The sequence below is a fragment of the Aulonocara sp. 'chitande type north' Nkhata Bay genome, linkage group LG4, assembly GCF_057382095.1.
Source record: "Aulonocara sp. 'chitande type north' Nkhata Bay isolate Kocher_YH1m ecotype deep benthic linkage group LG4, A_spYH_male_GT1.1, whole genome shotgun sequence".
Classification (NCBI taxonomy): Eukaryota; Metazoa; Chordata; class Actinopteri; order Cichliformes; family Cichlidae; genus Aulonocara; species Aulonocara sp. 'chitande type north' Nkhata Bay.
This window is the reverse complement of record NC_141347.1, coordinates 26,424,476-26,440,503: the sequence shown is the minus strand read 5'-3', so window position 1 is coordinate 26,440,503 and position 16,028 is coordinate 26,424,476. Positions and strand designations below refer to the sequence as shown.

Below are 16,028 nucleotides of genomic sequence, written 5' to 3'. Positions count from 1 at the left end.
CCTATATTTGTCTGCAGAGAGCAAGGCTTTGTTGCACTACAGTAACCCCGAGTGAGTATTACCAGACTCCAGTGGTGCTTTAAACCATTTCATACGTATGTGTATGTACATGCAGACCAGTGGGCATACTTGCTCTGCTAGAGCCGGCTTTACAAAGCATCAGTCAAGGTTAATTAATCATACAGTGTGGTGTGATCCCTGATGTAATCATTTAATAACTGCAGTGTGAGTATAGATTACTGACTTTTGAACGCAACACCGTTTGCTGGCAGCAGTCAAGTAAGCCACAGCAGCACACAACATTAGACAGCCTTTAGCACACTCCAGAGCCAACTACACATTGTGATCAGCTACATCTGTCAGGTATGACACACTTAAGTGTCTGGGTTATTGCAGCCCATTTACTGCAGCTTCTCTTAAGCCCACTTATCCCCAATGTGTGATCAGTGTTCAGCTCCTACTGAGCTTTGTTTCCTGACTGGTCATAATCCTTTTCACAGTGAAGACCCATTGGTGAGTAATATCGAATGTGCATCCATCCATAATTATAACATATCTGCAACTTTACCTTGGCCGTTACAGTATGATGTAAGAAAAAAAGGTATGTCGTACATGTATGATGACCCACCCCCAACCAGTCCACCCATCTGCCCAGCCCCTACCTCGCTCCTGTCCTTTCAGTGAAACTCCCTGAGAGGGGGACGCTCTAAAGCCTTGACCATTCAATCACCCTCTTTTCACTGTTGCTACAGTAACACTTTCACACACTAACATATCAAACACGAGCAACAAAGCCTCTAACCCTAGCCACATTCACTTCCTGGCACTCAGTCTGTCTGAAAGGTAAAAAGAGGCTTTTTCAAGGTCATTGCACATTTAGAGAAGCTTAAAATAGAGTCCGATATTGACAAAACAAGACTCACAGCAGCTGTCAGCAGATCCCGGGAGATAGAGAAAAGAGATGTATTAAGTTCAGTCTGAACTGCTCTGTGTTCATGCGTTAGTGTAATTACTACCATACATCAAGCCACAGGGGCAACCAGTTGTTTAAGTGCTGTAACATACAGTATATAACACTTAAATTATCAAGTGAAGTGCAGCGTGTTTAATATCCCAGTAGTGGTTCATTACAAATCAGAGCACTATGTTAGAAAACAGTGTTCAGTCCAAAAAACCCACAATGACTGCACTGCCACAGCACTGTGACGGAGGCTTGATCTATTGAAGAGCATGTTTAGCTCCACCCACAGTTACGGATCATAGAAAGGTCATACGTCTAAATATATTTTGATGGTGATGGAAGTTAGAGCAATCTGAAATACACAAGCATTAACTGTGTTGCCATTACTCAACAAAAGTAATATAACTTGTAAATTGCTACCGTTACCCCAGTGGCACAGGACTTGTGACTATTTACTGCCCCCTTGTGGTTTAATGCTGAAAAGTGTTGCTTTGAATAGGAAACCAGGAAAAAACACTCAATGAAACAGTCAAATCCAAGTTAGAATTTATTTCAAACTTGAAGGACAAGAAAAAATTTTTTTTTACATGAATGTTAAGGCAATTATCACACTTAAACTAACCTATGCAAAAATGACAATAGTTTTTCCAAAAAAGGGAAGAAACTTATAATTTCTGATTAAAATGTGCAGGGAATTAACTAATGCAAAATAAGCTATTATTCAGAATTTGGGAATAGATGCATGCAATGATAGTAGAGGAAAGGAAAGCTAACTAATATAAACTCAAAAAAAGAATATATATAGAGAGAAAGACACAGCGCAGGCTATGCATTATGATAATTATCATAATAAAGCCACTAATTATAATCATTTATAATATAATATCATTTAATTTTTGGTGGGGTTATACATATTTATATGCACTTTAACAGTATACTTGTATTATACCATTATATATCATGTTATTACTTATTTATTATATAGATAATGTTAACATAGTGTTGTGCCACTGTTGTATATGTGGTATGTTTTCTAGCATCTTGGTCCACCCATCCTTTGGTCAAGTCAAGCTGTTAAAATAACAAGTAAGAAATCTCCCACTGTGCAGTATTTTAAATTAATCTACTGCCTTCTATTTTATTCATCAAGCCATAATGTAATTGTTACTTTACTTTTACCAGTTTGTGCCAGTTACTGCAATTATCTGGCAAATAATTATTGCTCGTCAGAAAAGAACGACCCTAATGAATATTATCTGATCGGCTGTGTTGAATTATTGCCTAAATTTGTTTATGCAAATGAAAAAAGATATGCACATTAAATACTTTTAGATGTGATGTAATCACATAACACAGTGAGATCATATATATATATATATATATATATATATATATATATATATATATATATATAATTTTTAATTTATTTATATTAGTTATTTTTAACTAATATTCAGCTAAAAATATATTGCAAGTTTGTACTTTGCAAAAAATATTGTAGGTTGACAGTAATCATTTAAACAAAATGCTGGACTTGATCCCAAAGGTAATGCAAGCAAACATACATATAGTGTGACAATGTCTTATAATAATTATTATTAAAATAATATATGCATTATTATTATTATTATTATTATTATTACTATTCTTATCATCATTATTATTATATTGTTGTTGTTGCTATTGGTTACTTCCTGTTCCTACTTCTTGTATTTCTTGTGACTCCACGTCAGTGTTCTGCAACAAAAAAAGAAAAGAAAAAAAACATCTCTTAAGAACAACAAAACAAAGAGAGGATATAATAAAAAAAAAGTACAAAGGAATCTTCCTCCTCACCGGTACAGCTGAGCACCTGCTGACTCCGTCTCGGTCAAAGCCAGCCTTGTTCGCCAATGGTCCGGCTTCACCTGTCATGTCAAAACTGGAAGTGTTGGAGACAGAAAGAGAAGGAATAAAGACGTGAACCTCTTCCCAGTTACAGCACAGCTCACTTTCTGAGTGGGTGTCAGACAAGCTCTGATGTTCAGTCTGGCCTTTTGACATTTGGGATGTGTAGGCAGAGACCTGTTAGTAAAGTTAGTCCCGACAGTGGAACATATAGCAGCAATAGGCCAAATTAAACAAGGTATGAAGGAGACTGGAAATTGGAAAATCACACAGATTTCTTCTCAGTCATAGTTACTATATGAGAGCTCAGTGGCAGCGCAAGCAAGCAAGTCTCACCGTTTACTGGTTAGCAGTGGTTGTCCTTCAGTCTCATCATGTTCTGCACGATTACCAGCAGCACCTCCAGTGTCCAGTTCGCTGAAGATGAAGAAGCATTCACAGCCATTATCAAATGGGCGTGATAAACCCTCAGGGTAAGCTACTCAATTCTCTATAAAGTGGTGCATGTGTACGCATAAATGTTGCAAAACTGTCTGTTTTTTCATCTTTATTGCCGTTGGTTACATCGTTTTATAAACGCATGATGGCATGCAGCTTAAATGTATGCTGGTTATTATTTTTGTATGTTACTAACACCTTTGATCATCATAACATGCAAACAGCCTGAACCGAAGCTATTACAATCTCTTAAGATCTAAAACAAGAAACAAAAATGTGTTCTGCTTTGATTTAAATCATCACAGACTTACCTAATGTTTTGTCCTTTGTCGCTATTCACCCCTCCTGGTTCTTTCTTGAAGTTCCTGAAGGAGATAGGGGTTATGTAATAGTACACACTGAAGGGAAACATAAAAATATGATAGAAACTTGCACCCAACCAGAGACAAAAGTGTACCTGTTCATAGAGCGGTGATGAGAGATTCTGCTAACATTGTGGGTACTGATGTCTCCACTGCAAAACAAATAATAGATAAGGATGCCACAAGAAAAAACAGCATTTACTTGACATAAACCTCAAGAACAAAATAGGCACTAGGCACAATAACAAAAAAAAACAAAACCCAATTCTCATTCTCACTTTTTAGTTAGCTGAATTCTCTCTGTGCTCAAGTTGCGGTCCACGCTGGGGGATTGAGGAGTATTGACATCAGCCTCAGTGCTATGCAGACAAAGGTAGCTTTTAGCACATTAGAGTCTAGACTTCACATTGTTATAAGAAAGCACAGACACAGACAGTGTCTGGACTGAAAGATTAAAAAGAAGGTTATAGTGGATAAAGTTTTAATGCTAAAGTGTCAGGCTAACCTTTGAACAACTACACATTCAAGTGCAGTGCCTTGCTCATTATCTATACGCTGTCCAGGGGGAGCTCTGCAGAAGAGAAGAATGGCAAAGAATAAATAACAAAGTATCAAAGAACAATAAAAATACAAAACAGAAGCAATAATTAGAGCCTGATAGAAATTCATTGTCACCAAGCTGTGGTAAAACGTCACTTCCTTCATCGGGTCTTAAAAGAAGCATTTTCTAAATTAACACCGGTGACATCAACGGGCATCCAGTTTAAATGAGTTTATTTAACATTAAGTGTTAAACAAAGTACAATGATTATTGTCAATGATGTGGCCCTTTTTAACTTTTAATATTCATTCATTTTTATATGTTAAGTTGGAGGCACTGAAGGGGATTTAACTACCTGTAACACAAATACATTCACATACTTTCTGGTAAGCAGGTAAGCTGAAACATGCAGTATGTTAAAAGTAAGACAGACCTAGTTTCTTGTCCCTCTCCTGTCTTTTGGAGGCAAGTCAGTAGGTACATTATAAACCCAGAAACACTGGCTTCACTGTGCTGCTGCCTGAACAAAAAGAAGCATAAAAAAGTTATTAATCTTTGCCAAACATTATATAAGTTAATCTGTAACATGGCAATAATAATTTGATTTTTTCAGGCCAAGGCCATAGAACTCACTCCAGATGTGCTTTCCAGTTGTGGAGAAGAAGACCAATCCCAATTATGATTATGATTATCCCTAGAATGGCTGGCAAAATGTAATCTGTATTAACACAAAACACTTGAGTTATAATTCATTCACATCCATTTATAGTACTAACAACAGCTATGCAATAAAGCAATAAAATGAGCACACGGGATCCACTCACAGATGAGGGTCGGCAACGCCTGTGACTCGTTGGGATCGGTCTTAATTGGAGCTGTGACATCAGCTTAAGAAAAGGAGATGATTGATTTGTGCAGTATATTATGTAAACATGAGGCATATTTTTTTTTAAATTTGAAAACATTTATTAATGTATTCTAGTATAAAAATAGGTTGCCTTACCGATAATTTTGAAATAGGTGCAGTGTTCTTTGACAAAAGGCTTTCCCTAAAAAGAAACAGAGGAACGAGTTAACATTTTAGATTTACCCCTAAACAGGACTTTCTCTGATTTAATTCATACAAGTACCTTCCTCAATCCATCAGGAACTATGCTTTGAATTGTGATGTCTCTGCACTTCACTGTTGTCACTGAGTTGTTGTCCATGTGTACAACTTCAGATGACAACCTAATGGAGGGTGGATTCCGCAGTTCAGCATGGCCAATACTGGTCTGTTGGGAAAAGAAAAAGAAATAAACGTCAAAGGTGGAAAGTAACAAAGTACAAATACTTTGTAACAAAGTAACAAAGTACAAAATACTTATTACTTATATTATACTGTTACAATTTTCAAGTATACTTTGTGTATTCATTTTTCTGACCCCTTTTTACTTTTACTCATTACATTTTAACACAAACATCTGTACTGTCCACTCCAAACATTTTCAAAACAGGCTTGTTACTTTACACGTAACACATTTGAGGGAAATTTTTGTTCTCCAGCACTGCACACCCACAATCATTAAACCAGTCTGATGGGAAAAAGACAATCATATTGGTGTAGCTATCACACAGGGATTTGGGGAAGACATATATGCAATTTTTGCATCATTTATAAATCTACTGGACCTTAAATTAGAAATGTTGTGATTCTTTGTACGTAAAGTAGTGGTTTACACATTCACTTCGCAAGCTTGGGGGCTCGGCAAATCAAATAGATCTACCTGTTGTGGTGTAAAAGGGAGAAGCCTAAAGTGCTTTCACTTAAAGTCTGAAAGAGGCCAACCTACCCCGTTGTCGTAGACATAAATCTTACTTCCCTCGGGAAGTGATCCATGTTTGAACGTGAATCCACCGAGGGTTTTAATGTCGGCACAAGAAGCATTTATCTGATGACATGCTGCGAGACAGTAATTAGGGAACCGTAAAGTTAATTGTATTTTAAAGTTAAGCAAGAAGAAAATGAAAAGCAAACGGAAACATTAAGTAAAGAACCAGGAAACGATGACGCAGATGTTGCGAGAAGAAAAAAAGAGTGAAAATAAGATATTGGTTATAAAGAAATACGTATTTACAATGCTGCATCACTTACCTAATGATTTCCCGGTGAAGAATAGAATTGGGAAAATCAGGCAGCTTCTAGTAAGCATTTTTCGAAGACAACCGAACCTAAAGCAGGAAGTTCGTACAAGGAAATTTGAAAGCTCAAAATCGAAAATTTAACCAAGGACAACTATTTTTAGAGTTAATCGCCTTAAAATACACACAAAAATTTATAAAGGCCAGACGGGGCTTTTTGTATATTAGACACGTACCTTCAAAAAATCTTCTCGATCGCTTTGTGTAAAAAAAGGAAGTTCTAATCGACCGGTCGTCCACTTTTACACTTCGAACAAGACTGTAGGCCAACTTTAAACCACAGCACAAGTTGCCATCAAGTGCGAGATTTACCAAGACTCTGTCCCCACTGACTTCAAGACAAGGAAGCTCCTTCTCTGAGACAGCATGCAAAGCGGAAGTAAGGTCGCCGAGGACTAGTGAGTGTCAGAACCATAATCCAGGATGAAACAACAAAGATCTGTGAGTGTTACAGGAAGATGGCCACAACTGATCATGCGTTTAGTGAATACCTCAAACAGCAGAAACCTGAAAAATAAGGAACAGGAAGTGGAACCATCATGGGTGGACAGGCCCCTGTATTGCATCACCATTCGAGAAATCCCACGAATGGCACGAGAAAGCTGAACTGAAAGACAGCACAGACACGCCAATCATGGCAGCATAGGAACAACCTCTACAGGCCGTAATGATATATGTAGCCAGACCAGAGATAGCAACATCAAAAAGGAGGAACAAAAGGAGCTAGGGAAATACCAAGGGCTGAGAGAGAACTAGACAAGATGTGGAACATGAAAGCAACAGTGACCCCAAAATAAGAAAGTGCTCATGGTCATGGTATTGAGATTTCCAAAAAAAAAAAAAAACAGAGGGGGATTTGTGTTTCTAAATATATGCAGTGATTGAGGGGTCTAAGGGTCTTCTTCTGTGTCTGAGTGTAAAGTCAAACAACTTATAGTTCAGCTAAAGGTGTTAAAGCGTTTTTTTTAATGTACGTATGGTTATTTTTGAAACTTTTTAGCTCTTACTAACCTAAAGTATCTGTAGTATCTGAGTCATTATTCATTGGTGAAAGTGGTAGCATTCAGTAAATAGAAGGACATAATATCCCAGCTTGAAATTTGATCTCTTTGGGACCATATTGGAACTTATTCCAGCCCAGAAGTGACCTGAGACCCTGGGCTGAAAAACAAAAATCTAAACAAAACAAAAACAGACCAGCAAGGCAAATTGCATTACTTGGTGAAAAGGTTGTGTGTGGTTAAAAAAAGAACCTTGTAATTTATGTTGCAGATCACTTTCTTTGAAACTGTGAAATATATAGTCTCAGTGGAAGATGCACTCTCTGAGTGCCCTTCTCATTTGTAGTTTTGCACACTAAACACAAGGGGAGGCCCTAGCCATGTGGGTCAGACACACTGAACAGCCTGTCGTGAAGTGACATGAAATCACCACAGAGGGTTACTTTCATTATAAACAAAGCTGAAAAACATAAGACATCAAACATAATTGCTTACATGTTGTAAGTCAGTATGAGTTCTGTATTTTAGCAGGATGCTTTTACCATACAAACGGATACATTTGAAAAATTCGTGGCTAAAGTTATCCTAGTGTAATCTTTGGAAACTGTTAGTGGATGGAGTCCTCCCAACATATTGGAACCATGAGACAACAGAGGCCTCAAAAAGGCCCCTGTCATTTCACTTTCATGCAAACACACAGAGACACGGTGCAAAGATAAAGCAGAGGCCGCCATGGTGCAGCATGCTTCATTTGCACTGCATCTTCTCTGGTCCACCGAGAAAACACAGACTGTATTCTGTGTCACTCGATACGGGCCCCTCTCTCTTTCTCTCCCTCCAGATCTGTCATCTTCTACCATCTCCTAACCTCTCTTTCACCCTGCTCCGTTTATTACACGGCAATAATTCGCCAGCATATTCTAGCAAATTTCAAAAGCACTGTGGAGTTTTCACCTTAAACATAATTATGACATTGGCTTCAGTGTGGAAAAATCTAAAGGGACAGTGAAGATGAAGAAATTTGCTTATTAGCCAGTTTGGCGTAACTAACTAGCTTAACTCTGCATCACTCTTCATCACCTCTTGACTACATCCTTAATGAATAAAGATGACAGCATCATAGCGGGCATGAATGAAAGAGTAAATGAACTTGGCTCAGCTCCCTTTGGGGGGAAATGTGTAGAAGCGAACTTGTCCAATCATCTGATCCATTTCCCGTAAATATCAAGTGACAGTGGGAGGGGTTGGATATTCTGCTGTCCCTCTATATCCATGGAGCCTCTGCATAAACACAGCAGAGCAGAGATGACGCAGGACAGCCTGCAAACGCACACAAAGCTACAAACATGGCCATATGACACGGGTTTGCTCTTACAAACATCATGCATCTAGGTCTGACATCTCACTGAATAGATTCCAGACAGTTAAAATGGGATTTTTAGTGTGAATCAGTGATTACAGTACTGCTGCTTGAGTCATCTGACTGCCCGTCTGAACTTTTCCCTTCTTGCTCCGTTCATAAAAGCCGTGATGAGAGATAAACAGCTTTCATCTTGCTGCATAAACTAAATACCATCTCTTCTGTTCTGTTTTACCTCTTTTTAGCAGACTGTTTTCAAGAGCAAAAGAAAAGGTGCAAATCAGCCTAATTAAAATGCAGTTTATTATTCTAGACCTCGGGTTAAAACAAAATCTGAGCACACTATGGGGTGTGTGGTGTGAATTGTGGAGTCAAAGCTGAGGCAAAGCGACATCCCAAGAATCCTGAGTAGGTCTGAAACAATAGCGCTGGCTGCTCAGTACCCCACTTGTGTTTGCATAGTTCCACAACGGTTTTAAAATACCCCCACGGTAAACCGAAACAGTATATACTATATAGACTAAGAGTAACTGCTTTTAAGACAACAGTATCATGTTCGCAATCTTACTAGTTATATTAGCCAATCATAGCATTTTCCATTTTCCTGGGTTTAAAAGGGAAAGCAAAGAGTCAGCAGGGGTGTATTCACATAAAATGGCAAAAAGTATCATCTCTTATTCTCAGTGCAAGACCAAAGGAGAGCAAAGTTTGGAGAACTAGCATGTTGCGCTGGGATTGCTGCAAAACTTTAGTCTGTCCATTTGGCTCAGTGTGAAGCCTGAAACCCCCACTGGGACAGGTTTGATATCACAGAAGGAAATCTGCACACTGCCAGCACACCAAACACCTCAACATCAACACATGCTCCCCTACAGAGAAATATGTGCACAAATATGACATCCATCTCGTTATTTACAGTTATGTATCACTGTGCTCTGTAATACACAAGCATGCAACGAGGTTACATAATGGCACTTCAAAAACCAACAAATGAACAATTATCTAAAGTAAATTTGCAAATCTAAACAAATATTCTTCACATGTGAAAGGAATGAAGCTGTCACTGGAATATATGACTACGCTTAATCACACGGCCTCACACAACGTTCTGCACACCCAAACCCACTTTCTACAATGTGCGCATATTAAAGCCCCTTCCACAGTCAGCCAAAACCACAGCTCCCCTTTGCAGAGTTTGGTAAGATCAGGCACAGCAACCTGATCCTACTGAGAAAGTCTTATAAAAGGAAGCAAATAAAATGATCCAATAAAAAGCACCTCTCCTCCACACTGCCAAACCTCATATATCTGGCAGATGTTTGCTTACATTTAAATCTCAGCCTGAGGGCCTATCAGTATTCTAATACAAAAGCTTAGTGGACCTGCGTTAGGCTATGCCACGCAAAACAGTCGCAGCACAGCATGCTATGATGCACAGCAGCTTTTGTTCACATGGTGCTGAAGCACATGTTGCGCAACTTGGACAGGCTCTATAACTGCAATATGTTTTCCAGCCAAATCTCCTGAGAGGGATCGCTGTCAGAAAACAAACCCCTGTTTGAGGCATGGCCTCCAGTTGAAGTTGTTCAACTCCTGCTTTTCTCTGTGTACTTCTCTCCCATCCTTATTCTGTGTATTCTTCTCCGCTTTCCCTCTCAATCCACTCACTCGATCTAGTGTCGACTCTTTGCTCTCCTTCTCCCCTGTGTTTCTTTTTTCTGCGCTCTTCATTTCCCCCCCTTGTGATTCGCTGCTGGGGTAACTCAGGATTCTTAGTATTTGGCTGGGCAAACCCAGGGCAAGCGTGTCTTGTTACAGCAATCGAGGCTTTGTGATAAAGCTGTGCATTGTGAAGGATAATCCCTCAGAAACAATCAGGATTTTTATATCCTGCCCTCTGTTGTTTCTGTAGCCTCTCTCTCTCTCACACACACACACACACACACACACACACACACACACACACACACACACACACACAACGTCACACACAGCATCCGTACATGCACATAGTACAACACATTTCACAAACACTACCATTTGTTCTGAGACACACACGCACAAGCACATTTACAAGCACTGGCATGCACTGCACATTAAATGGACTCCTGAGAAAGTATGCAAGAAATTCACATCAAATTACCCATTCGGTTAATTTTGTTTAGAAGCTGCTCTCTGTACTGTTCCCTGTGATTCACAACAGTATCCAGCCTTTCTTGGACACACTGTGAATGGAGTATCTGGGGTCGGGGATTTGTAAACAGGGGGCTGCTGGTTTGCTTTAAAATGTCAGTTAAGTCCGTATGTCTATCAGTGTCATGTTTGGTTAGGCCAGCTCTTGTGTAGCTGTTCACACTTGGCTGATCCTTATTGTTAAATAAGCAAAGCCTTGTGTTTGGCTGTGCTGCGGATCAGCGAGGCACTCACCTGAAAAACTGGAGAGAGAATGGAGAGTAGTACAGCAGAACACTACATAGAAGGCACATTTTAAACCATTTAAAGTTTCTCATTAAAACCAGTGTGCCACTTGGCCATTTTCACAGCAGCTACTTTGACACGTAGCAGCTTAAAAAGCCCACATTAACATTAACAATGGATACGTGTCATTTAGATGCCTTACTTCCAGGGCTCTGGTACCTTACCGGGATATTCAGATTGAGTGGTGCTGCCATTTGTGTTATTAGTTCACCTTTGAATTTTCTCCTCTACATGTCAAATATTTATGGTGGGGAAAAAAAGCCAGTTTTCACTCTTAAGTTTTATGGTGTTTGAATAGCACTCAGTTCAGTGAAATCCATGAAAGCAGGTGATTCACACCTTCAACAAGTTAAATGTAACCACATTACATTTTTAACATTTTTCAACATGCCACTTCTAGCCAGTTGTTCAATGTCTAGACAGGTAGATGCCTCTGTGATTCCTGGCCTGGGATCATCTGCCTGTCACTGCCATCAGTCCTCATTTTCCAGCAGGAGGTTTTTTCTCCTGGCTTTTCCACCGCTGTCATCATCTGCCACCAAACCAAGGGGAAGGAGAAACATAATTATAGGACAGAGGCAAAGAGCAGAGTTGTAACTGTCAGACTGACACTGTTCGACAATTATATGAAATAACTGTAAACAATCCATCGTAAAAGTGCGTGCAGTCCATCTGTTGTCCGGTAGTGTTGGGGAGGGAGGAGAGGAAAAAGCTTTCATTTCAAGAGATGCTTGAGACACAAATTACAAAAGAAGATAAGACCATGCGACAGATATGATAATGAGTCACTGCTGTTGCTGAATATAATATCAGCTTCTTACTGTACTCTAATGAGTGTCCTCAATCTGCCAATTATACACAAGCTTTCCTTGGCAAGTGATGCTAGTGGATCAGTATTACACACACAAGTTACTCACAAGCTCACCTCAGTCATAACTAGGAATTAGAAGAATATTGCCTGTGTGCTTGCTCATTAAACTAGTGGCACTAAGCTATCATCATACTTACATGCACATAAAATAGATGAAAGGATACACACATACACACTGGGGCGCGAAGACAGAGAGGCCTACACTGTACTTAGCAGTTTCCTGAGCACCAGCGAGTGCCTTTCATTTGCTCCCTGAGGTACTGCAGAGCTGCGTGACCTCAGCACCTCAGGTTTTTAATTTTCACTCGTACTGTCCACACTACACTGCTTCACAAATAGTGTAATTCTTTCTCTTTACTGTTTAATCCTGCACTGACACATAGTAATCCTCTCGTATGAGATAGTTTAACAATGTTCTTCACAGAAGCCACATTAAGTAAAATAGAAGGTGTAAGGAGTCTATGGTGGATTATGATAGCATGTGTAAGGCAAGGAGTGAGTCATGGCCTAAATGAGCTTTTAAAAACAAGCCAATGTGTGTATGTGTAAACAAACCGAACTCATACAGAGATATTATTGCATAAATGAAGGCAATGACGTGATGTATATTCCCCCAGCGTGTTTTCTTCACACCAAGTGATATCTCATGTGAGACCAGCTCCCTAGACCTGTAGTGGTGAGGTATAACATGCATCCAGTGTTACTTAACTGATAAATGAGCTGTTGCATGATTCCACTGCGCGTACCAGCAAAGACTGAGTGTTATGTCACCATCATATTACCGCCACTCGCGAATGTGCGTGCTGCAGGAGGCTGAGCGTGTTGACCTTGAAACCCAGGATCCTCCTCCCACCTTCCCACCTCTCTGCTGCGGTCGTCGTCACTGACACCTCACAAGTCTCGACTATTGTTTTTAGACGAGAGATGTTGTTTTTACATTCCAGTCTGTCTTCAGGAACCAAACACTCATCCACACGCACACACACTCACTTAGCATCCCTCATTCTTCAGGCTGCAAAACAAAACAGTTGGCTATCTCTATTGACAACAGGTCTTGTCTCGACCCTGTTAGATAAGTTTGTTTTATTGGAGAATGTTTTGTCAAAGTCCACCCGGCTTGTTATGACTGTGAGCTAGATTTTTACATGTCAGATTTATCCATCTAGAATGGGCATGTACTTTAGGTTTGTTTTATAGATGACACAGATAATGAGAAACAAGTAGATCCCTGGCTGAAGACTCCTCCACCTCAGAAAAGAGAAGCTCCAGGTAACCAAGGGCATCCTAAGCTTAACACTAAAATGAACTCAACACACATTACGATGGGTGGCCTTTCCAATGTGTTGTGCTCTTTTAACTCTTCCTTGCTTTTGCGAAGACAATAATATGACCTTTAAAATGGTAAATAGTGGCTTAAGGGCAAGTTATAAGCTATGCGTATAATAATGCAGAGACCACATTGCTGCTTTTGAACAAATATACGTATGAGGAATCCCGTGTTCATTTATTATTTAGCAAAGCTAACAGGAAAAAAGGGTCTCAGTAGGCAGGAGCTTGTTTTTTGACTCTCTTTTAATAGAGCCCTTTATAAAAGTCTCCATGTGTGGTTACCAGTTCATATAAGCTTCAAAAAATAGTGAATCTGAGCTCCAGTGCTGTATAGTTAGGTGCATAACAGTGCCAGGATGTGACAAGGGGTGCTATCTTCATCAGCCGCCATGATTACGCTGATCTCGTCAGATATTCCATGCCTTATCTATGTGTACATATGTGCCTGACTGATAAATAAGGTATGCATTTTGCTTTCATGCATCAAAGGGAATGCACACTAACATAGGTTTTCCCATTTGGGAGTGATTGCACCCAGCTGTCCACCTGTAGGTCCTCATTAGTACTTTGTGGATCAGTTTAAGTGTTGATTTCTTAGCTCACTCAGTGAGTCAACGTGGCTGGGCACATCTTAATCCCTGAGGAGCACAGAGAGAGAGGGAGAAGAGAGGAGAAGCAAGACAATTTATCTAAGTGGGAACAGGCAAAGTAATGTTTTTCATAAACTCACATCAGGACATGATGTGCCTAATGGCTACAGCTTGTGCATTCACTCACTGTCATTACTATAGGAGATTTAAAAATGCGCATAGCAGCGAGGCTGGGGGGAGCAGGCCTGAACTCAAGCACACTAAAGAGCCCATTAATCCTTTTTAATTCTATTAAGAATTGGACTACAGCTGGATAAGAGGCCAGCGGAGTTCCAGAGACTAAGTCGGTAATGCCTCGGAGACGTATGGTAAATACTTAACGAAAACTCCTATGCAAGGAAATTTCTTTTCCTCTTTACAAACAGTTAAGTCAATTTTCACTCCTAAGCAGCTTTTACTTTGTAGTAAACAAAGACAGGTTACATTAGTTCTGTGAAAAGAGATATTTCGTATCTCCATTAGGCGCCAAGGGCTATTTCATCACTTCAAATATGGGCCCATAAAATTTGGATAATCTACAAATTTCTTGACGATGTTATCGTTGTCAGAAAAAAAACAAATATGATAACTTTACTCCCACGTGTACTCTATTCCTCTCACACAAAGAGATACGCAGGTGAGCTACGTGCCTTCCACAGCACGCTTATCTCTGTGTTGCTGAGAATCAGCACCGCCATCCGCACTGCTATTTTTGCTCCCGTCCAATTTCACAAAAATCAGAATCTTATCAAGGAATTGCCCAAAGTTAAGTATGAGGAAGAAGGAAAAAGTGGTTTTAATTTTCTTTCACAGTCAAGCGTGTGGACAATAATGGCTTTCACCTGTTGAGATAACAGTACAAATACCACGGCCAGTCGAAATGAACAGTGCTGACCTACTGTGTGCACAATTGCGGCAGTGCAAATAGCGAGGCCCTCAGTAATGTGAACACAGAGAGGAGTCTGCCTCTGCTTGTTGACTCCCATTCATTTCCATTAGGGCTGAAGGGTTACCGAGGAGCAGGCCAGTAACAGTGTAAACGAGATGTCATGTTTGACAGGGCGTGTAAGCTCAGCTCGGTCACACACACCTAAACGTTAGACAATAACAAGTAGTGAGGCAGACAGACAAGGAGCTGTCACAATACCACAGCCATATATGTATTGCTCAGGAATAAAACGAGGCTTCTCAGTTACAGTCCTATAAAACAAAACAGGCCTGAAAAACGGGATCACATTTGTTCCCACCCTGATGCCCACAACCATTACCCTTACTCTCCCCAATCTACCAGCCCATCTGTTCTGCCAACTGCTCCGTTACGCTTCCCCCTCATTACTGGACCACTTTCCCTGCTCGTCCCCTTACCTTATCGTTATGCACACAGACATTACTGAAGCTCTCGCTTCTTCTCTCTCTCTCTTTTGCCCTCTCTGTCTCATCTGAGCTGCTTTTTTCCCCTCCCTAAGCCTCGAAGTACATTGGAGAAAGAGAGTGAGAGAGTGAGAGTGAGAGTGTGTGTGTGTGTGAGTGAGAGAGAGAGAGAGAGAGAGAGAGAGAGAGAGAAAAAAGAAATCAAAGAAAATGCCTCAGACGCCCTGACCTGTATCTGGCTAAGCATCTCCATGGTAGCATGACCCCCCGAAACAGCCCATCATGCTCCACTGCACTTGAAAAGGACCGAGTGCAGAGAAGGGGCAGAACGAGGAAGGGTGTGAAGGAGGAGAGAGAGATGAAGGAAACTACGAGGGCACTGGAGTGGAAGCTTCAAAACCCCACATGGTTAAAATCACTTTTTCTGTTAAATGTTTGTTTTATTTTAGCTCAAGATTTCCTCACCTCCACACCATGTTTGGTATCCCCCGCGTAAATAATGAATGCCCATATGAGGAAAAGGCTAAATGGCTTTTTTTTAAAAACACTGATACATTGACGTTCAGTATGTGTAGGTGTGCTAGGCACTTTTCAGTCTGCCGAAGCTAAACATGAAAAA

The 16,028-nt window shown here is 40.1% G+C and overlaps 1 protein-coding gene across 2 annotated transcripts; it reads right to left on the bottom strand.

Annotated features, from left to right (window-relative positions):
* Window positions 1–2,419: 2,419 nt before the first annotated feature.
* On the bottom strand, window positions 2,420–9,267 carry LOC147332761 (uncharacterized). Of its 2 annotated transcripts, XM_086289477.1 has the most exons (15): window positions 6,547–7,768; window positions 6,324–6,400; window positions 6,022–6,131; window positions 5,320–5,463; window positions 5,193–5,238; window positions 5,014–5,076; window positions 4,823–4,907; window positions 4,623–4,709; window positions 4,154–4,219; window positions 3,927–4,007; window positions 3,744–3,800; window positions 3,598–3,651; window positions 3,185–3,265; window positions 2,798–2,882; window positions 2,420–2,698 (listed from the first exon to the last, which is right to left on the bottom strand). In XM_086289477.1, exons 2-15 carry the CDS (start codon window positions 6,379–6,381, stop codon window positions 2,642–2,644), a joined length of 1,074 nt encoding a protein of 357 aa, XP_086145603.1. In that variant the 5' UTR covers window positions 6,382–6,400; window positions 6,547–7,768; the 3' UTR covers window positions 2,420–2,641. The 2 variants fall into 2 exon arrangements, with proteins under 2 accessions (XP_086145603.1, XP_086145602.1); XM_086289476.1 differs by having other exon boundaries at window positions 2,420–2,882; window positions 6,547–9,267.
* Between the last annotated feature and the right edge of the window lie 6,761 nt (window positions 9,268–16,028).